Here is a 22422-nt window from a genome sequence, read left to right as displayed (position 1 = left end):
GCCCCCCCCCCCCCCCCACCTCGGAGCCCCGCAGCCGCCGCCGCCGCCGCCTCGCCCGGCCGGGAAGTTGGAAACGGCCCAGAAAGGGCAGGGAGGGGAGAGGAGGGGGCGGGGGCACCAAACGGGGGGGTGGGGGGGAAAGGGGGGGGGATGGGGGGGGTGGGGGGAGATGGGGAGGGATGGGGGTGGGGGGATGGGGGGGGATTGGGGGGTATGGGGGGGATTTGGGGGGGTTTGGGGGGGATAGGGGGGGATATGGGGACGTTGGGGGGGGGTATCTATGGGGCATGGGGGGGGATTTGGGAGGGGGGAGATGGGGTGGGGGGTGACAGGGGGATGGGGATATGGAGATGGGGGGGGTATGGCTGTATGGCTGCAGGGACACGTGGGGGCAGCTGTGGGGACGTGGGGGGGTGGGAAGGGATATGGGGGGACAGGGAAATGGGGACGTGGGGGGTGGGATGGGATGGCAGGGATGTGGTCACAGGGGGGGACAGGGACATGGGGGGCACAAACACGGGGTGATAGGGCCACAGGGGGTGTGGGATGATGGGGATGTGGCCGCAGGGGGACAGGGACACGGGGGGGGGGGGGTTGGCTACAGGGACATGCCAGCCCCGGGGGACAGCTCCAGGGATATGGGGGGGGACGCAGGGGTAGGGCCAGGGGGGATGTGGACATGGGGGGGCACAGCCATGGGGACAGGAAGGGACGTGGGAACACAGCCAGCATCCAGCCCCTGCACCCCAGGGTGGCCCTGGGGGAGACACACCAGGGGGGGCTCAGTGCAGGAGCAGGATTTGGCCCCGGCCCCACCAAGAGGGGGAAACTGAGGCAGAAGGGTGGCTCCGGGACCCCCAGGGCAGTGGTTGCTGCTGTCACCCCAACCAGCGGGGTCCAAAAGAGGTCCCTGGGGTGTTTGCCCCCCACCCCAAGGAGGGCAGAGCAGGGGAAATCCCAAATCCCCTTCCCGCAGGGTCAGCACAAGCTGGACCCCACAGGGCTCAGCAGACCCAGGGGAAAGCTCTGCTGGCTTTTGGGGTCCTGGATCAAGGGGGACAGGGGCCCACCGCCCCCCAAAGGCACAGAAGGGACTAAGGGGGCTCCTCCAGGCTGCTGCACCCATCGGGGTGACGTTCCGAAGAGAGGCCAGAAGTGGTACGTTTATAAACATCGGGAATTTTATTTTATTTTTTTTTAATAATAAAAAAAAAACCATCACAACCATTAACATCGTTACAGTTAGTCGCCACCTCCGGGGGTGGCACACGGTGATACGAGCATGCTCACAACAGGGGGGGCGCAGCGGTTTAGTCGGAGTTAAACAACCATTTTTTTTTTAAAAGGGGTGGGGGGGGGAAAAGGGGAGGAAAAATAACTCGGCACGCTACCGTTGAACTTGGTTTTAATGTTTCTCCACAAACGGTGAAAAATACTAAAGTACAGACGAGGAATAATCATAATGTTGCGGCCAACATTATAAATATGGAATTATAAATTTAAAACATTTTCTGGTTTAAAAAATAAATCTGGTAGTAAATGCAGCTCTGCGGGGTCTGCCTCTAGTAGGGCCGGTCTCGGCGCTCCTGGCGGTGCTCACTCCTGCAAGGAAAGAGCCTGGGTCAGGGGTGATAACGGGGTGTCCCCCCCAGGTGGGGGCTCCAGGATCACCCCGGCTGCCCCCCCCCGTGTTTGATTTCCACCATTTTTTCCACCATTTGGGGTCTCCCCGTGCCCTCGCACCTCCCTCCCTCTCCCTGCTCTTCTCAGGGCAGAGCCCTCCCGGCCCCCAGCCCGCTGCCCCACGCACTTGTCCATCTTTCCTGGTCCTCCACGCCTGCCGCCTCTGCCTCCGCCTCCCATCTGGTCCATCAGGGGCCAGGGGGGCCTCCGGGTCCTCCTCCTCGCCGGCCTCCTCCTCCGTAGCCACCTCGATCCATGCCCCGGCCACCTCTGAAGCCACCTCTGTCTCCGCCGCGGCCGCCTCTGAACATGCCACCGGGTCCCCCGCGGTCCATGAGGCCCCCTCCTCCTCTTCCTCCTCGCATCCCCCCGGGGCCGCCTCTGCCGCGGTCTCCTCCTGGAGGGAAGGAAAAAAAAAAAAGCTCGGAGCAACCAGAGCCAGAGCCTGCTGGGGCCAGACGCTGCTCCAGCCCTTCCAACCCATCCCCTCCTCAACCAGGGATGTCCCAGGGCACTGAAACGGGGCGAGGAGCAGGAGCTGGGGGGTAAATGAAGTTGGGGACAGGAGGTGCTGCCTGCACACAGCTGTTGTTACACCCAGGGCTGCAGAACCAAACGCAGCAAAGAGCTGGCTGGGCTGGAGGGGGCCCAGTGGCTGATGGATCGTGGCAAGGAAGCCTCCTCGAGAGCCAGGAGGGATGGGGGGCTCGTTAAGAGGGCACTGCCTGGGAGTAACGAGGTCAAAGCGGCGCTGCGGGGAACTGGAGCGTCAGCAACAGCCCCACGGAAGAGACTTGGCAGCTCAGGGAAGTGTGGGAGAGGCTGAGGTCAGAGCAGTCCCAGCCTCTGCCTCACAGCTCAGAAAAGGGATAATTCCCCAGCAGCTCTCGGGGCAGGGAGCAGCCACTCCCTAAAACATCCCCAGAACAGTGCCCGGGGCAGCTGACTGCCCTCGTGGCACTCCTGGAAACCTCCGTGCCACCGGCCCGGCCCAGCCCTGAACTCTGTCACACATGTACCTGGAGGGGGAAACGGAGGCGGCAGAAACCCTTCTGGCTTAGGAGCCTTGCACTGATTGCACTCTGTTCTCCAGGCAAAGTTCTGGTTTCCACATCCCCTAGGTTAAAAAAAAAAACAAACAAACAGTCAGCAAAGACCGGGAGTGCATTGCTCGTTAGGTAAGGCTCAGAAGTGTTGCGTGGCCACCTAACAACACCACGGCCACCTAACAACACCACGTCCGGGCGCAGGAAACACAAAGGCTGGTCAGCGGGACCTGGAGCAAGTCCCGGAGCAAGCCCACAGCACGGTGGAAGGAACTTCCTTTGCTTTTGAGAAGGGCCTATTTGTGTCGGCCAGCGCCTCAAACAAAAGGCTCCTTGCGGTGCTCTAACAGCCTGAGGTTCTCTCCCTGCCCCTGGGGTGGTTACGCAGGTGCCAGGTCCTCGTGTGCCGTGGTGACACGAGGTGACACGCGGTGACACGGTGCGGGTAGCTGCCTGGGGAGGGGTCTCTGTGGGGTACTCACGGGTTGGGGCACTGCCAGTCGCCGGCGCGGTGCTGGACGCTGCCCCCGGAGGGGTTTCCCCTGGATCCTCTGGGTCCTCGGGAGGAGAAGCCGCCCCTGTCTCCTCCTCGGCCTCCCATCCTGCCCATGGGGCCGCTCGGGCCGCCGGGTCCCCCCGGGCCTCCAGGCCCCCCCGGACCTGTGAGGAAGGCAGCGTTAGGGACAGGAACAAGCCCCAGCTGGAGGATGCGGCCCCTCTGGGGCTGGGGGAGCTGCTGTTACCTCCGCGGAGAGGGGGAGGCATTCCCCGCTGCTCACGGGGCGGCATCCCGCCCCTCATGCTGTTCATCGGGCCCTTCTTCCGCGTGAGGGAAACCTTCAGCTTGCTGCCCTGGAAATCCTTCCCTAGGAGGAACACAAGGGCAAGAGCCTCACTGCGAGCCGGGGTGTCCGCTGTCGGCCAGACCCTGGCATCACACGCATCGCAGAGTCCCTGACCACATGGAAAACATCGCCCGTCGTACCAAGCTTACCTGGTCCAGTTAAAACTAGGAACTTTTTAGGCAAGAGCCCGACTGCCTGGAGCCAGCCTTACATCACTGCTGGCCTCCATGCAGAGGACAGACCTGCTGACTTCTGTCAGACACACATTCAGTCATGAGGCAAACTTATCCCAAAACGCAGCCCACGTACTCACCATCAAACCATTCGACAGCTGTTTTGGCAGTAGATGGGTCATCGTACGACACCGTGGCATCTCCTTTTGGCTTGCCGGTTTCTTTGTCGATGTAGAGGTGTATCATAGGCTGCCCGGTCCTCTTGTTCATCTAGCAGGACACCAAAACGTCACCGCCAGTCACACAGCCCTGTGTGCTGAGCGGGGATTCTCTTCTCTGTTCCACCTCCATTTGAGACAACGGGCTTCCTAGGTGAGCCTCTCTTAGGCATCCCCATGGCAGAAAAAAGGGCCCTCTGGCTTACTGCGTGTGACAGCTCCTCCCCAGATAGGCAAACAAATGAGGAACCGGCCCCAGACAGCACTGCCTGGCCCAGCAGCCTCTCCTGCAAGCACCTGCTGCTGCAAGGACTGAGCTGCAGCCTCTCCACATCCTCCCCCACCCCGATCCCTCAAGCTGTCACATCCCACCAGCAGATCCACAGCCACGCTTCCTTCCCGCAGGACTGGAAGCGCTGCTGCTTGTGCACATCTCGTGGAGATGCCGAGGGACAAATCCTGCTGAGGATCTTTGGGAAAGCTGGAGCTACAAGGCAGCCCCAGAACACGGTGAGCTTAGTGCCCAGGCAGATGTGGCCAGCTGCTGGTGGGGACAAGTGACACGCTGGGCAGGGAGGTGGGCAAACCCAGTCCCTTTCCCTGTGCTCTGCCCACTGGAGGTGAGCAGGAGCTGAACTGCGCACACGGGTTCCTCTCACCTTGACGACCCCGCACTGTTTGAAGAAGTCTGCCAGATCCTCCAGGGTCACATTATCATTGAGTCCCTGCACATACACCGAGCTGTTGTCTGAGTCCTCGTCTGGGTCCATAGGGGGGCCTAGGAGACAATTCACAGCGTCACTGGGTGAGGAGAGGCTGCGGTTCGGTGGCACAGAGCCCTCGGGTCACATCAGCCCCTCAGCCAGCTGTGGCTCCTCTTTTAACGGGTGCATTTACCCCAAATGATGTGGGAATGCAGGCACTGAGAGCGGTGACCCTGCACCAGCTGCTAAGGGCAGGGAGGCAGCTCCGCTCTGAAGGTGCTGGCTGCCTCCTCTGCTCCCTGCAGAGGGACAGACAGACAGACACCCAGACCCTCCCAGCGCAAAGCAAACGGCACGGTTAGGCCACTTGGGCGTAACGGGAGACCTCTGAGGGGAGACACGAGGAAGAGCCAAAGGCACAACACGCCTTCGCATCCTTCATGCTCCTGCAGAGGGATGCTCGCCCTCTCTTTGCTGCACTAATCCCCGCTTTTCTCAGCCGTCAGAGCAAGGCGCTGCTCCTGGCAGGCTGACACCAAACTGCCACGTGCCTGTGCAGGAGGAAGGAAAGAGCTACAGGGCTGCAGGCCAGCGTGGCACGAGGAGGAATGGGACTACCGGATAAGCACCTACAAGCTCCAGGCTGAATTGTGCTTTCTGCTGCACAGAGCAGCTCCTCAAACAGCCCCTGGTTCCCACGGAGAAGCGTAAGCCTCTCACAAACACCTGTGGTTTTCCACCAGTCCATGTTCTCATGAGTCAGGAATAAAGGAATGAAAGAACTGGCCACAAAGGGACTGCAAGTGCAGAGCATCCTCGTGCTCCTTCTACAGAAGGGTCAGACACAGGGTAACATCTTCCATGGCTCCTCGTCCCGAGCAGAGGAGAAGCACAGAAATCGCAATTTCACGAGCCTGGGAGGGACTGCGAGCAGTTATTTGCAATTACCTAAGTCAAGGTCCGGTCCTTCTTCCATGTGTCCTGCCAGTCAGGAGAGAATCATAAGAAGCTGTGTTAGTGCACGCCTTGCGGGCTGAAGGACCGACACACACAATACTATCTACTTATAACCACCATTCGATGGCGTTGGTTAAACTCAAATTGACCCGCATTGCAAAAACGTCAGCAATGCACCTTTACTTGGCGATCGGTTCGCTAGTTTTAGCAGCCTTTCAAACCATTAACCACTATTACGCTTTTTTTTTTTTTTTTTTTAAATGCTTTACCAGGCCAATCAGTTTTAAGTTCATTAATAAAAAGTTACTTTTAAAGAAAAAAATTTATCAAATCCAAACCATTTATTTTCCCCAAATTACAGAAGTGGTTTCTCAATTCTTCCGAGTTACCCTGTGTCCTGTAACCGCATACCCCTAGGCATTGCCGGCAGTACCCATTACAGTCTTGTTGCACATGTCATTTTAACCACTTAAACTAATAAAAATTACACTTTTTCTAAAAACTGACTGCAATTTTTTTTTTTTTTAACACTATCCATTGTAATGCTCAAAAACTTACCACCAGGCTTATTGAAGCCACCTCGCTCTCCAGCGCTGCTGGGGGGATAAACGAAGAAATGAAGGCCTTTCCCTTTACAAAGCCAGTACCGCTCTGAGCCTCTGCGGCTCACTGGGAAGAAGGGCACTGGCTAAACATCTCCAAACAATGCATCTGTCTCTCTCTCTCTCATCTTGTCACTATGCCTTTCTTCAGGGCAGCTTGCTCAAATTTCCTTTACATACACAACCTCGCTTGTCTGGTTTTAGACACCACTTTGCTGTCGGTACCCTTCCATTTACTTGTAGTAGGGGTATTATCAGTGCAATACTTGGCAAAAAATGTTTTCGGGCGTTACAAATTGTGCTTTTATTCCAAAAAAAAAATAAATCACTGGGTCGTTCGCTGGTCAACTCCCTCCCCTCTGTGTGTACATAAAGGTGCACCCTCAGCCTCTCGCAGCACGAGCGCGAAACGAGCCCGCAGGTCCCTGACATTAACAGTTAAAAGGTAGGAGACAACCATACGCGATGCCTACAACACAGTTCAGATGACATTTCCGCTAAAACCTCGGTATAAAGCCATACATTCAGGTCGCTACTGAATTTAACAAGTCTCTGTGGAAGGAGAACTTACAGAATACAGCGAGGGCTCGAAGGCCTGGGGTGCAGCTTTGTGGACACAGACTGGGACCGAAGATTTTGGCACGCGCCAATGCAAACTCACGGCCGCAGCTTTCATCGAAAGCTTTGGCTGAAGCTTTCGCTTTAGGACTGCTTTCAAGTGCTGGTTAATTAGGAAAATGCCACCTGAAAAGGATTTTTGTCGTTTCTTTCTCTTTTTGGCAAGACAAAAGCTGTTTTGAAGAAGACGAGCAGAGGAGGGAGAGCACCACTATTTTCTAGCAAGTATTGCACCTCTAATACTGGAAAAAAAAAAGTTGTCAATACACAGTTTCAAGCTGTTGCATGCAGCTTTGCCTCCTTTTGTTAAAGTACACACCATTTACGTAATGTCTCTCTTTTTAAACATATACGTTTACACTTTTTTTTTTTTAACGTTACACAATTCTTAAGTAGTATACCTCCTCTGGTTTTATTACCAAACAACAAGTATTCAGTTACCAAAGTTACAGAAGGATTCCATTTATACAATGAATACATTTGGTTAAAAATATTCTATGTATATTTTTCCTCTCCATATGGACACCGTGTCTAGTCCCACTTTTCATTATGCTGCCGGCTGAGTACTGAGTACGGGTACTTTTTAAGTATTGAAGTGTATACAAGGCTCTCACTTTGTAACCTGTAGCATATAAATGCGACAAAGCATGTTAAAAAGTTTCCATGTTTAACAGCCAATGAAAATATAAAATAATCGAGTCAATGAAAAAGGGCACGTTAATAACATCGAGCTCCTTACCTGCTGGAGACACTGAAATCCATCACCACAGCATAATAAGAAGGGCCGAGTTCCCCTACCTGCCCCTGGGTGCTCATAGGAAGGCCACCTTTTCCATGGACAGCAGAAAGTCTACGTCCATAGAGCAGGGGGCCCTCTTTTATGGTCTAGTCAGGTGGAAATCGCTAAATACGTAATTTATGCTGGGATTACGGCGTGGCATTAGAGATAAATGATACATCTTTGGCACGAGAAACTCCAGAGGGGCTAGAAATTTTAAGATGTGATGACAGACATTTCAAGTGTCTACATCTACTTTAAACCATTAGAGAAATAAATACATCATGGGTGAAATCTTTATGCAGAACCGTGGAACTCTACTCCACTCGAGCCAATTCAAGCCAGATGTGTCCCAACACGAGCAAGGCTTTTTTCTTCTGTTTCCACGCGTTGGTGGTTGCATTTCTCTGATAAAGATTTCACGCCACTTCAATTCACTTCGACAGAGCTATGCAGAGTGGGACTGTAGCTTGCCGAGCTCCGGTTGCCACCAGGCACTCAAGCAGCTCAAGAGGTTGCCTACCAGCGAGGAGCTGCAGTTCCACCTGCCCTGCCAAAATACGAGGGCCAGCGCTTTGCATCCCGTGCCACATCTCCAGCGAGCATCTACGGACGCTCTGCATAGCTCTGACCTAAGGTGCGAAGGGATGGAACACACACAAAGCTACATCTTCCTCCTCTTCCTCGCCTTTGGGACCAGTCCTCCTTCCTCGCCTCTATCCAAACAAACAGCACGGGCAGGGAGACGACCTGCTGACCTGCAGACACAGGTTTACCAAACCAGGTTTTGCCATCAGTTAAAATGGCCAAACTGATTTAGAGCACCTGAAAGCTCCAACGGGGAGCAGTCCTGGAAGTCAAGCCAGAGCTTTATACGGCCTCGGGTTTTTTTTTTCTTCACGCTCCAGCCAAGCTCCAAGCGTTCTGGCCACTCGGAGTCACGGCTTCACCAGCAGCAATCAGCCCCACACATACACGTACAGACGCAGCTCGGCATGCTACCGCTAAGGCGAAGAGGCTGACACCAGGCTTCTGCCTTGTACATACCTGAACTCTCAAAGTCCCCACTAGCGAGTGAGGCACAGGAATTGACTCCTGGACCTGGCGGGAGGTTTGTGTGTGTTCAACCCAAAGTTACTGTTAAACCCCACAGAGGATTTCACCTCTGCACGACCACGAAGGGAGCTGAAAGTTGCAGGTTTAGCAATACCCCTAGTTCCCCCGAGCCCAACCAGCTGCAGGACAGAAAAAAAACAACATATATCCTGCTCCTATTCCCCCTCAGATAATATTTCCATGGAATAAAGCAACGCTGCTACAGAGATGCTCTCCATGGAAGCACAGCTGGGAACGTCAACCTTTCAGTCCCTTCTTTCCATTTCAAATCCTAGGGGTGAAACAGAATTAGATAAAAGGAGAAAAGATTTGCTCTTACCCCATTCCACCGCGTCCTCCTCCCCGCCCACCTCTGCTCATGCCTCCACGATCATATCCCCCTCTTCCCCTGCCCCGGTTATCAGGGCCGCTCATATTCCGGTTCTCTCCTGGGCCTGAAAAGCCTCCGGATTCCTGTCCGTATACGTTCATGCTGCTAGGATGGTCCTGACGGAACGAGCCTGAGGAAATTTGTAACAAAAACATCAGAGAGCTGCAGACAAGAGTGGGTCCTGTCCCCTTTCAAAGCCTTTCTCCATACCTTCAGCACCAGAAGGGACAGTATCACGTGAAAGGTGTTTGCTACAGCACTTAGGGAGTGATGTGCCACTTGGGGAATTGGGTTTTAAGGCAGGCCCTACCAGTCTGCCCTCTGCAGAACGGTCACCAAGTTGTTTGTATCGAGTTGTATTTCTCATTTCTGTGTTTTCCAACCATCTGCCCACCTTCCCCACGCTGAGGGGAGCATCATAATTGTCTAATGAGCCAGGCAAGCTGTCTGTCAGTGAGCGAGGGCAAAAACCAGCTACGGTATGCTCCCTTCAGCACAGCCTCAAGCTCAGATCCTTCAAACCCAAATAAAGCCACTCAAAGCCTCCCTCAGAGACAGCTCACCCTGCAAGGGCGATGGAGACCGACCCTTTCCTCACCAATCCCCCAGCTCTGCTAAGCACACTCACTCTGCTGGCCGTAACTGCTGCTCTGCTGGCTGTACTGGCTTGGGGCCTGGCTGTAGGATCCCGTCTGGGGCGGGTAACTCGTTGGGGGCGGCTGCTGCCCGTAGCTGCTCTGCTGGCCATAGCTAGTCTGCTGGCCGTAGGTGCTCTGTTGCCCGTAGGTGCTCTGCTGGGAGTAAGTGCTCTGATCGTAACTGCTTGGCTGCGTGGAGGAGTAGCTGGAAGACAAAGGCATTAAGAAGACGGGAAGATAAGCCAACGCACCGCCACGTGTGCATTAGGCTGCAGAATTGGCTCACGCCGGGCAGTAAGGCAATTAGAAGCCATATGCACCATCGCAAACCACTTAAAAAGGTGAAGTCATCCTACGGAGTCTGGCCTGATGGCAAGAGGAAGAATAAACCTGGTAGACTGCTACAAACAGAACCAACGTGACCGTTCACTGTTTACCTCTAGAAAGAGGCTGAAGTGCAAGGGCAGAAGACAGAGGCAAGACAGCTAACAGCCTCCCGTTCTGCTTCAGTGCTGAAATACTTTCAGATGATGGATAGTGAAACTTGTCCCCTCGTGCACTTCAGGCTTTGAACACTTCAAAACATACGCTCTAGCAGTCAGCATCAAAACATCAAAGACACCTTTGGGAAAGGGGTGAGCTCCTTCTCAAAACCACGCATAATGAGGCAGTAAAAGCTCACTTTCATACACTACAGCTGAGGAATTTCTTAAAAAACATTTTTCACTGTTTTGGCTTGCCACTTCAGGTGTGCAGGCAGAGATGTTTCTGTACCCGATTCTAGCCTCATCTTCCCAAGGACAAGTATCACCCAACCAGAAACAGGCCTCCCTCCTTCCAGGACTCCAAACCTCCTTCTACGCTTGTTCACTTAAAATTCCTTGAGAAAAAAAATCCTTTTGCCCAAGTGAACCCCAAAATTCTCAGGCTAGCCACACGAGGCTTCGCTTTCTGAAAGAATTACCTGGTAGGAGGATAGGAGGGAGGAGCAGTGACCGGTTGCATCGGGTAGCTGGCAGGCACCTGAGGGTAGCTGTAGTTGCTCTGTCCATAGCCTAGGCTGGGCTGGCTGTAGCCTGTCGTACTGGACTGTGGCTGGCTGGTCTCTGCTGGTTTGCTGCCATCCTGGGGTCTGAAAAGCAGCAGTGAACAATAAGGGGAGCCCCGTACAAAGCCCCACCTCAGATCCCACCCCAGCACGCTTTCTTCAGGAGGCGTTACAAGCTGGCACCACATTGGTGCTGGCTCACAGAGGCACACTGAGCCCTAAACGTTTTACCAGCTGCTGACTGGATATTTGCACACTCCCCTGCTACCAGAAAAGGCCCAGACAACATCCTGAGCTGAGAGCATAAAAGAGAACTACAGCATCTGTTTACCAGCTGCATCATGAAACCTACAGCGAGGGGCTTATGCTTTGGCTCTGGGAGGAGCAGAGGATGTGAACTGGCCAGGAAAGGCGGTCAGCAGCATCGCCCCTCTGCTCCAGTTGTTTTTGCACAATGCTCCTAAACGATCAGCTCAAAAGGAGACAGAAATGCTGCCAGTTAAAGGCACTATTGTTTGGAGAATCCACTGCAGGCAGATATTGCTGGTGAAAGGGAAAGGATGTTTGTTATTAACTCTCAAGGCCTGAAAATAAAGATAGCTCTTTGCATGCGATTTGCATGTCCCCTTCCTTTACAATTGTCCCACGCTGCTTCGAATTTCAAAGCGTTTATCAGAGCTAAAAAGAGTTGAACTACAAGCTGGGTAAAATTACTTAAAATGGCATCAGGATTCATACTTAAATGTAATCTGATAGATACAGACAGGGCTGTCAAGCTCTGGCTTTCCTTACAGGAACAGTTACAGCAAACATCAGGCAGACGCATAAAGCTGTTTTTGCTCATTACTAAGTAAGTTTCCATTCCGTATCCTAAACCTTTCCTATCCTGAGCGAACAATTAGGCTGAACAGGCTATCGACAGTGTCCAGACACAAGAGATTTAAAAAGGAAATTGTCTTCAGCATGTGCGCCCACTCAAGAACCGAGAGGGCATAACATCATCCTAGCAACCCCGTGACTCAGGATCACATCAGACTCATCCATTTTCTGGTCTAGATCATGAGTCAAGAGCCCATTTTTGCTGCTTGGTTGCTCTCCCCATCTCCCAGTAACGGCGCTGACTCACTGTGCCGGAGCAGAAGCTACCTACACTGCTTCCCCCAGCTCTGGAGAGGCGGTGGGATCAGCTGCAGCAAAGCTCGAGTGCAACAGGCAGAAGAAAGGTGGAAGCAAAACCTGCGGGCCCCAGCTCAGCAGGCAGCGTCCTGGGGGGGCTCTCCCCACCAGCAGAGCAGAGGAGGACGATGGAAATCGCCGTTACCTTGTGGGAGCGGACGCTGCTGGCTGCTGCCCGTAGGCAGGGTAGGCAGGCTGGGTGCCGTAAGCGGACGGAGCTGCGTAGGAAGCCTGGGTGGTGGTAACCGTAGCGGTGCTGGTATCGTAGGCGGCCGTGCCGTACCCCTGCACGGGCTGGCTATAGGCCGGGGGGGGCGGTCGGGGTCGTGTAACCTACAACAGAGGACAGCCGGGTCAGATTAGGGACCTTTCTGACTGCTTCACTCCCGCTCGTTGTGTGCCAGACCTCACAAACCTCCGCAGACCAACCCACAGCACCCTGTCACCTCCCTCCGAGAGAGCCCTGCCCTGAGAAACCCCAACCTCCCCCAGCTCTGCCCCATCCTGGCAGCTTTTTGGAGAAACAGAAGCACCAAGCGGCACAAGGCTGACATGAGAGGTCTTTCTGAGCCATTTAGGCAGCATTGTGTTAAATCAGCAATCCTAGAAACTAAAGGGGAGCACATCACATTTGCTTTAATGTAACAGGAAGGTCAGAAGCTACTTTACGTGCCTGGTTTTTGATGTTTTATGTGCCTTTGTTCCTCTCAGAAGTTCAGCTTGCTTAAGATGAAAAGCTCAGGGCTCACACACATTTATTTCTGAACGATTTTACGAGAATATCCAAGACCCCAAAGCAGCTCCGTTTAGATTAGCTGTACCAGCAGCTGTCGCTAGGCAATGCAGCTGACCACTTGGCTTGTCAGCAGAGAACCATAAACCAGGTACTGCCACGGTGGCTTTTTTATCATTAAGAACCTTGCAAGCACATTTTCAAATTATGAAAAAAAGATTTACCCAGAAAGCCATCAATTACAGATTTTCTTAGCAAAAGCTCACTTCCTAAAAACACAAAACGATTGCCAGAAAGCAGCCAACTGGCCTCAGTCTTACTGAGGTGATCTTAATTGCATCAATTAAGGTAACAGCTTTTCCATCACTTAATATTTTGATTAATCGGGGGACACTTGTGACATACTCTTCTAATTACAAAGCGTTTCAGGCACATTGCGCCCAGCTCTTTATTGCGACTCCCTCGTTTCCCAGATGAAAGCACTTCCAGCAGAACACAGCGTATGGCTGCAGCTCCTTCCCCTCATCCAGCGCACCCTCCCGAGGCACAGCAGCACTTCCAACCTCACTGTGCTTTGCTACAAAACCAGGCCTCTCCAGCCCGTGAGTACAGAGCAAGAGAAGCAAAAGAAGAAGTGAGAAGTCCGCAAGCAGACCTGAAAAAACAAGCTGCAGCTTCCCATCCTGCTGTTACTCTCGGGCTCTCCAGTTAGTCCCAGGATCCTGATGAAAGGGCTCCGAGCAGGCAGAAGCCTTTCCCCTTTTTTCCACCTGCAACAGCCGGCCTAAAAGCCCTTGCCTGCTCCCACCAGCCCGGTGCCTCCTGTGCTCGAAGGCTTATCACGCTGCTGCCCTCCTCCTGAATGCCACGGGCTGGCTTCCACTGCACGCTGCTGCCAAGCTGGAAACACTGAGGCAGGCGAGCAAGCTCCCCTCCCACCAGGGGATAACGGCAGGAGCCACCAGCAAATCACTTCTCCTGCTCATTCAGCTGCTCCTTGGTGCTGAGAGGCTCACTGAAAAGCCAAGTTCTGTTCCGAGCATTACTGAAAAGGGGGAGCGAAACGATGCTGAAGGGCTTTTGGTGCCTCAGAAGAATTTAAACAGCCCAAACTCTTCAGTGTGAGCCCCCAGAGAGCCGACACCAGAAGCTGAAGGAATTTTTACTTGAACTGGCTGAGGCCTGAGCGCTTATTAAAAAAACCTGCTGCTTGCGTAAGTGCAGTGTGACGTGCGTGCCGCTGAAACCACAGCCCCTGGGCACAGCTGTGCCCCGGGGAGCAGCGGTCCCAGGGCCACAGCCGAAATCTTCCCAAACTGGGACCCTCGTGGGTCAGGCAGCACTGGCCTCCCGCATGGAGCGGGCTTGCTGGTACCTGGCTCTGCACGGGGGGGAAATCATCCCGAGCTTTCCTGCCCCGGCTCTAGAAGGAGCGTTTCGCTTGAGCAAGTGCGCTCAGCGGGAAGCGTCTGCACCAAAAAAAGAACAAGCAGCGATTTAACATCCCGCTGCTCCACGTGTTGGTTTCAGCAAGAGCAGTTTAAAGACTCAGAAAACCCTCAGGAGCTGTGTTTTTGAAGGGGCCGTTTACACAGCGTCGCTTCTCCCTCCTCCCCTCGCCAGTTAACGAGACAAGTGGCAGATCTGCAGAGCAAACACTGCCAGGAAAGGGGAACAGCAGCACTTTGACAGCCTGCTTTAAGAAGTCCAGTGACGTGGCTCAGTTTCCTCTCCAAGCACTCATGCCTGCAAGCAAAACCCTCACTGAAGTCTAGGAAATCTTCACGCAGAGAGGGCAAGCTCGCAGGTTTTGGTCCTCAGAGAGCATCAAGCTAAGAACTGTGGTCAGAGAGGTTTGTTCTGAAACAAGCAGGCTTCGTGTCAGCCAGCAGCGTTTTCGGAGGCTTCTCTCCAATTCCAGCAGCACCAGAAGCTCCCCACAGGTCCACGAGCCCAAAGACAGCCGGCTCCTGCTGGGCACACGCTCCTCCCAGTGAGGCTCCAGAGAAGGGGAAGCAGGAGCTGCCCTCTCCCTGCTTTATTCTGGTAGGTAATCACAGGGTACTGGGGCAGCCAGCATAGCTCAGGGCGTGCCTACTTCCCAATTCGGAACACACGAGGAACTCTTTACACATCCAGCCTGCAATTTCACAGGTGGAGAGAGAAGTGGGAGCTGGTTATCTTTAACGAGGAGCTCCTGCTGGACTACACAGAGCGGATCCATGCTTCGAGATTTGCAATGCTGCATTTGGCCCTGGCCGACGTTGTTAGAAAGCCAATAACCATCCCAGCTGCAGCTGTTTATTTACTCCTGTAATTCAGGCTTACATCCTGCAGTGATTAAAGAGCAAACCATGACCGCAGGCACGCTGGTGCTGATTAATCCCCTAATCCACTTGCTGCCGGTAGAGCTGCAGAGGAGCCCGTGGGCTCCTGACCCCGGGGGCTGGACCAGAGGCCACCAAGTCACCTTCTCCTGTAGTCACGGGAGCAAGGAGGCTGGAGGCAGGCTGCTCCACCCGAGATGTCCCCAGGCACCTTAGAACAGCCCCAGACTGAGGCACACAGTCCCTAGAGGGCACACACATCTGCACAGGATCCGAATTTCCCTGCAGCAACGGCACCTTACAAAAAAAAGACACTGAGACAAAAAAAAAGTCACTTGGTTTTTAAGTTAGTGCAGAATCGCGGTGAGTTGTCTGCTACAAAAAGGTGATGCCAAGGAAAAAGAAACTGAAATTCAACTGCGAAACTTGCAGGTCTCTCAGGACACGAGGATACACGCCCCGGGCCGCACCGTGGGCTCTGCGTGGTACAGAAAGCCAGAACAAGCACTCGGCAGAGGCAGTGACAGGCTCTGAGCACCACCAGCCTCATTTGCCCAGCTCCTGAAGGAGAGGCAGGTACAGGAAGAATAAATCCAAGCTGGCACTCTGCCTCGAGAGCAACGCCACCAGCTCTGCCACAGACATGCTGCACGGGTTGAGGCAAATCGCACGTGAAGGCCTGATACAGCCTCTCATTGGGCCACTTCCTGAGCTTTCTTTTATTTTGGATGGAAAAAATAAAGGCAGCATTTTGCCTCCACAAGAAGCCCTGCAGAAAAGACACCCGATATTATTATTACTCCAGCAAATTTGCTCTTGAGGAACAAGCACAAGCACAACCCTTGCAGGAGCGGAGTCAGCAGTACGGACCAAGGGACTCAAACATTTCCAAGAAAAATCTGAGAAGTCCCCAAATCCATTTTGCTGCCTGTTTACATCCATGGCCTGGTAAAGGCAAGGAGAAAACCTGCAAATAACCAGCGGTGCCACTGGCTAGAGGGCACTGCTTCTCGTCCTGCGGGACACGTGCTGCCTGCCAGGCTTTCCTCAGCCATGCCAAAGATGTCCAACACATCTACTCCACGGGATGTTATTTTCTCTCTGCCTCCTCCTTGCGAGGTTCCCCAGTGTTTTTTTGTGGCCAGGTGCCCCCCCGGAACATCTCCTGCCTGTCCCAGCATTCCCATGCTTTGGGAAACACCAAAGAAAGCTCCCACTGCAACAGCAAGTCACATAGCCAAGAGTGAATCTGCAGAAAAGGGTACCCAAGGCACTGCTCAGAGGAAAAACTCTTTTCTTTTTCGAAGTCTCCTGAATATTCAGTCCACATATAACAATTAAATGAGGTCTCAACGGTTTCTTTCATACATCAAGACGCTCGCATGTACAGGACTCCAGCTCAAAGAGTCCAGGTCCTTCAGGGAACGGGAAGGTTGTGTTCACCTGAAACATGTGGCATGACTGTCTGCAGTGTTTAGGAAGTTCTACCCACAAACCACACCTCTCACACCTCTCAGAGCTGCTCGTTACAGAGGCGTGGAGGTTGCAAACCACTGCATCCCAGCAAATCCTCCCTGTCCTTGTGCGTGCTGCGCTGCTGGGTGGTTTTGGTGCTGGAAGTGACACCCGGAGGGTTAACACCGCAAGCTTCACCAGGATGAGCCGACACTTTGCATGCAAGAGCGAGCGGGAGTCAGACCTGTGCTGGTCCCTTGTGGGAAGCACAAGGCAAGAAGTGGAGGGCACGCTATCAGAACGGGCACGCAGCACCTTCAGGATTTGGTTTTCAGGGAGCGCTCAGGACACCGACTCGCCGTGTGGGCTCTGGAGCAGGCAGACTGCAGCCTCCCACGAGTGCAGCACACTCTGCAGCCACGGAGCACAGCCCAGCTCCTTCCCCAGCCCGCGCGAGGCCCCACGGCTCTTACCGGTGGGGGGCTGCCCGTAGGACGTGGCGTACGCGGTCTGCCCGTACGTGGCGGTCGTCTGCGGCTGCGTGTAGCTGGCGTCAGCGGGCTGGCCGTACGTTCCGTAGCTCTGCTGCCCGTACGTCTGCCCCGAAAACGACACGAATTTAATTCCCAAACAGAAGCCGCTCGCACGCGTTGCACGGACGCACATGGGCCCTGCTGGAAGCAACCTGAGCCAAGCCAAGGCTACTCAAATACGTGGCGCTACCGCAAGTTTCAGCGCAGATCTGCAGTGACCTTACAAACGCAGCTTTTCAAAGCCAGGATCAGAGGCAGGGGGAGCCTCCTGTGTATTCACACCACACTTTTTGCTCTACGTAAAGCAGAGCAGGAGAGCACCCAGCTCCCTGTCATCGCCCAGGCACATGGGAACATTCGCAGGGACCTCCCGAGGGCTAACCTGCACTGCTGGGAGCGGGGCCACCCAGAGGACAGAGCTGCGTGAGGGGAAACAACGTCAGCTCCTTCAGCACTCACTAGAAGAAACCTATTTAAGCTTTCAGTAAGTTGTTTTGAATATTCTTCATACCCACTAGTCGACAGTTTTAAAAATAGGAGATTATTGGACTCGCAGTCACCCCACTGCTGCAGTTACAGCCGCTCCTGCCCCAGCGCCCTCGCAGTCAGTGAGAGATCAGCTCTCAGCTCACGTTTTACCCCAAGTTCAGGCTCAAACCCAGACTAAAGGGCTGCTGCTGCCTTGCTCGGTCCCGAGCGGCGTGGTCAGCCACTGTGTTTTGGGTGAAGCTGTAGTGACAGCTCAAGCAGCAGCACAAATACAAGCCTTAACAGCTGGATTTTCAGAGGTACTTGCTGGTTTCTGGGGGAGTTTGGCAATTAAATGCTTTTTGGGACCTTAGCCTGCATTACCTGTGAGCTCCTCTCCCTGGCTCACGAGCAGGGCAGATCCTTGCCAAGCCACAGATCTCAACAAAACTCCAACCAGCCTGGGATTTCCAGCACCGGTGGAAGCTCACCCCAACAAGAGGCAGGAAACCCCGCGAGCCCCCCATGGCAATCTGCCTACAGCTGAGAGGGAGGAGCGGGTTGTGCAGCCTCGCCCTGAAGGACATCAAAGCCTCCTCACACCTTCCGTGCAACCCGTACTCTGGCAGCAGCCCTCACCTTGTCCTCTCTCCATGTATTTATTCACAACACGAGGTGTTGTCATTTTCCCTTTGGCTGACCCAAATGCCAGTAGTGAGCCTGTGCTCCCCCTGTAAAGGTTGTGTTTTTGCAAAGGTATCGCAGCACCAAAGGTTTTTATAAAGTTTTTTTTTTTTTTTTTTTTTTTTTTACCAGCCTGCTGCAAGCTGGCTGGTGTGGGCAGCAGGAACACAGCCCAGCTGGGTTAACCTGTTTAAAGCTGCTCGGTAACACTCCAACATGCAGGGCAGTTGGTTTTGACTCCAGAATATAGATGTGTGTTTTTCAGTGCTGGGGATCTCCTTTCAGAAAGCACTCTCTGGAGATACTAGGGAAAAATTAACCCAGACTGCTCCGAAAACACACTTGTAGAGCGTACACAGCTGTGGTTTTAGGAGCTTGGATTCTAAGGATGAGAAAGGCATCATTTAACTCATCTCTTAAAGATCGCCAGCAGTTTGCAGTCTAGCCAATTGACAAAATTAATAGTTTCAGCCACAATACCTCCATGGAAAATCTATCCCCTCCTCCTGATTTCTCCGATTGTGTTGTTTGTGACACGATAATTTCCCCTATCTCTGCTCTTTTTTTATCAGTCTCTCCTCCCTACACCACTAACTAAACACCCACTGACACCTCAATGTCAAATGTGCCCCAGGAATCAGGCTTCTACAGTCCCCTCAGCAACAGGTTCGGATACAGAATCAGAAAATCCTTAGGGTTGGAAAAGATCTCCCAGAACATCTAATGCCAAGGAAGGGGAAAGCTGAAGCTCCTTGCTGTCAGGCAGTTCTCACTCGAAGCAAGCAGCGCAGGCTGGGAGGGGAGCTACAAGACAACTTCTAGGGACAGGTTTTGAAGCTGTGTTTCGGGGCTGGCAGAGCGCTGTGTGCTTTACTGGGGGCATGCAACTGCTTCCCCAACCCCCCCCGTGCGTTACCTGGGTGGTCTGTGCGTATCCTTGAGCTGGCTGAGGTGCGTACGCGCTGTAGCTGCAAAAGGAATTTGAAGAGATTTATAATGTGCCCCCGTACTCCCGGCTCATGCAGCGCATGCATCACGAGACGACTTGGGACATATCCAGGTGGCTCCCGATGAAATCCCAGGGCAAGGCAAAAGGGGAAAGCCTTTGGGATGTGCACACACGGCCGAGCTGAGGCTACAGCGCAGTTACTGCGCGCACATCACACCTTTTTGTGGGGTGGGATAAGAGCACGATGCCACTTACCCCTGCTGAGCTGCAGCTTGGCTGTAGGTACTGTAATCTGCAAGAGAAAAAGGAAAATTAAAAAAAAAAAGTTAACAAAGGCTTAACAAAATTAACAGCGTAAGAAGGCAGCAGCTGGAATTTCCTCCTGTAACTCCAAAGGACCGCTATAAACCGCTGGAAATCCAGCCTCCAAAGAGTAAGGTAAATGCACTTTCTCAGCCTTTTTAAAGGAAACAAAACCCCTCTTCCCTTTATGGCTCCTGCTGCTCCGCAGCCACAACTTTGATCTCAAATGACCCTACTTTAATTTAACTGCCACCTTGGCTAACACCCAAGGGGACTGGCAGCGGGGTGTTTTGTTTAGGAACAAAAGAAACTGCGGGGCTGACACTCACAAAACCCCTGGTTTCAAAGGGCCAGGTTGCAAGCTCCAGGGCCGTCGGAATGACAACACTTCGCTTTCTATTTAACTTTCAAGGACACAAACAAATCGCTGGAAAGTTCTAACACTTGTCCCTATCAGGGTTCGGAACAGGCAGCTGGCAGCGATTCCTTCCCCAAATCCCCAGCCCGTGCCAACGCTCTGGTTTAAAGAACTGAAATCCCCAAAACCCCAGCAGAAAAAGCCTGCGCTGGCCCGGCTGGCTGCTAGGGCTGGGAAACACATCCACGCAGCAACTACAAGGCTGTATTTGAACGTTTACAGCTCCTGCGTGCACGTTTTCCCTCCAAGTCACCACTTCCAGCTCCCATCCAAGGCTCTAGAGCAAACCCATGGCTTCCACGGAACCTCTCCAGCCAGAGCGCTTCTCCAGCCCTCCCAGGACCTGAAAGGTCCCGAGGATCAGGAACGGGCTCAGAGTTTGCTCCTGTTTGCTGCCTGGGCTTTAGCATCCGACTGAGCCGCATTCAGAGGTTGAACGGGAGCAGAGCTCTGCTCAGACCCTCACATGGAAACGTTCTGGTGTCTCTGCTGTGATTGCACCTTGGGACAAGCCACTCTCTATTAAAAAAGCGAGCTTTACGAATTTACAGAACCCGCCTGAAGTCTTCCTACAGCCCTCAGCCACCCTTAGGGTGTAACTTTCACCACTCTGCTTCCCACCGAGCTGCTGGGGGCTCCAGGAACCGCTCTGGAACCACCGTTTGCAGCCAGCAGCAGCTCTGGAGGCTGCGGATCTGCCTGTGTGCAATCCCAACATACGGAGATACGAGCTTATGGGGCGGGCTGCTCCCCTTCCCTGCACGGCTGGCAGGACTCGGGGTGACACTGGAGGAGCTGCTACGACCAGCGGGGATGTCTGTCAGAGGGAAATCGCCTCCCGGGGAGCAGCAACGGGCAGGACACACGGGGAAGGGGTTGGGGAAGGCTCCCGGGGCCCTGCCAGGCACCACACACCACAACGGGCCCGCGTTAAAACGCTTCAGCCCCGCTCCCACAGCCCTAACGCCTTAACGTTATAAAACAAACACTACAAAGGGATAATATAATAAAGCAGTCACGCTATAACACGTTAACATTATAAAAAGGACAAAGCCCTGCAAATCCCCAGCCCCACAGCGCCCTGAGGCCCACCCGGGCCCTCACAGCCCCCTCAGCGAACCCTCCCCCCCCCCTCACAGGCCGTTACCTCCCCCCCCCGAGGCCCCCACAGCCCGCAGCCGCTCTCCCCGATTCCCCCCCGATCTCCCCAGCTCTCTCTGCTCTCCCCCGGCCACGAGGAGCCCTCCCCGGGCCCTCCAGCCCCGTCCCGGCCGGTGCCGTCCCCCCCCGGCGCGGCCGGGCCGCCCTCACCCGTGGACGCCATTTTGTCGCCTTCCTCCCTCCGCGCTCCCAACGTCCGGCCGCCGCCGCCGCCCCCGCGCTGCGCATGCGCCGCCCTGCCCGCCCGCACGTACCAACCGCGGAGGGGAAAGGGGGGGAGGGGGGGATGGAGGGGGGATGGTACGGTCCGGGGAGGGGAGGGAGGGGAGGGAGGGGGGTGCTGACGTCACGCGGAGGGAGGGGAGTCCCGCGTGACGTCATGGGGGGCTACGGGGGGGCTATGGGGGGGCTATGGGGGGGGTTGTGGGGGATGGGGGTCTCCTAGGGGGGTGTGGGGGGGTCCCAAAGGGAGGTGGGGGTCCCCTGGGTGAGGGTCCCACTGGTGGGGGTCCCACGGGTGGGTGGGTGTCCCCTGGGTGAGGGTGTCATGAGTGGGGGTCTCATGGATGGGTGGGGGTCCCCTGGGTGCAGGTCCCACGGGTGGGGGTCCCACAGACAGGTGGGGGTCCCCTGGGTGAAGGTGTCATGGGTGGGGGTCCCATTGGTGGATGGGGGTCCCATTGGTGGGTGGGGGTCCCTTGGGTGAGGGTGCCGTGGGTGGGGGTCCCATGGGTGGGTGGGGGTCCCCTGGGTGAGGGTGTCATGGGTGGGGGTCCCACGGGTGGGCGGGGGTCCCACAAGTGGGTGAGGGTCACACAGCAGGTGGGTGGGGGTCGCCTGGGTGGGGGTCCCTTGGATGAGGGTCCCCTGGGTGGGTGTCCCCCGGCTGGGGGTCCCACAAGTGTGTGTGGGTCCCCTGGGTGGGGGTCCCACGGGTGGGTGGGGGCCCTCTGGGTGGGTGTTGCATAGGTGGGGGGTCCCAGTGGTGGGTGGGTGAGTGGGGGTCCCCTGGGTGGGTGAGGGTCCCCTGGGTGCCCCCCATCACTGCGCCACCCCCTTCCAATGTGGCGACGCCCCCGCCGCGCCCCCCACCCACGCATGTCCCCACCACCAGCCCCCACCCGTGCCGTGGGTGCCAGCCCCCACCCCCCAATGATGTGACACGGAGGGGGTGACACGGGGGGGGTGACACGGGTGACACTTCTGCGGACACCTTTAATGACCTCGCAGCGCCCAAAGCAGCCAGGACGGAGCACGGGGGGGGGGGGGCGCGGGGACACCCACGCCCCTTCCCCAGCACCAGGGTGGGCACCCCGTGCCCCCCCCCAGCGGGGTGCAAGCAGCGGGGACCAAAGCTGGGGGGGACACAAAAGGGATGGGGGGTGCAGGGGGGGGGTCAGGCCGGTGTGGTGCCACCGG

The 22422-nt window shown here is 55.0% G+C and overlaps 1 protein-coding gene across 1 annotated transcript; it reads right to left on the bottom strand.

The window, feature by feature from the left end:
* Window positions 1-1159: 1159 nt before the first annotated feature.
* Window positions 1160-21221, bottom strand: EWSR1 (EWS RNA binding protein 1). Its single transcript, XM_084297314.1, is given in 19 exon segments — window positions 1160-1602; window positions 1811-1874; window positions 1877-2080; window positions 2703-2800; window positions 3212-3389; window positions 3473-3595; window positions 3888-4017; window positions 4625-4743; window positions 5618-5650; window positions 6185-6222; window positions 9060-9240; window positions 9739-9953; window positions 10713-10880; window positions 12118-12284; window positions 12286-12305; window positions 16961-17084; window positions 19089-19140; window positions 19377-19413; window positions 21154-21221. Coding segments are annotated over 19 exon segments (2004 nt in total). The 5' UTR covers window positions 21167-21221; the 3' UTR covers window positions 1160-1562.
* Window positions 21222-22422: the final 1201 nt, after the last annotated feature.

Source organism: Netta rufina, assembly GCF_964035555.1.
Source record: "Netta rufina genome assembly, chromosome: 17".
NCBI classification, from domain to species: Eukaryota; Metazoa; Chordata; class Aves; order Anseriformes; family Anatidae; genus Netta; species Netta rufina.
The sequence above is the reverse complement of the archived record's forward strand: the minus strand, read 5'-3'. Positions and strand labels throughout refer to the sequence as shown.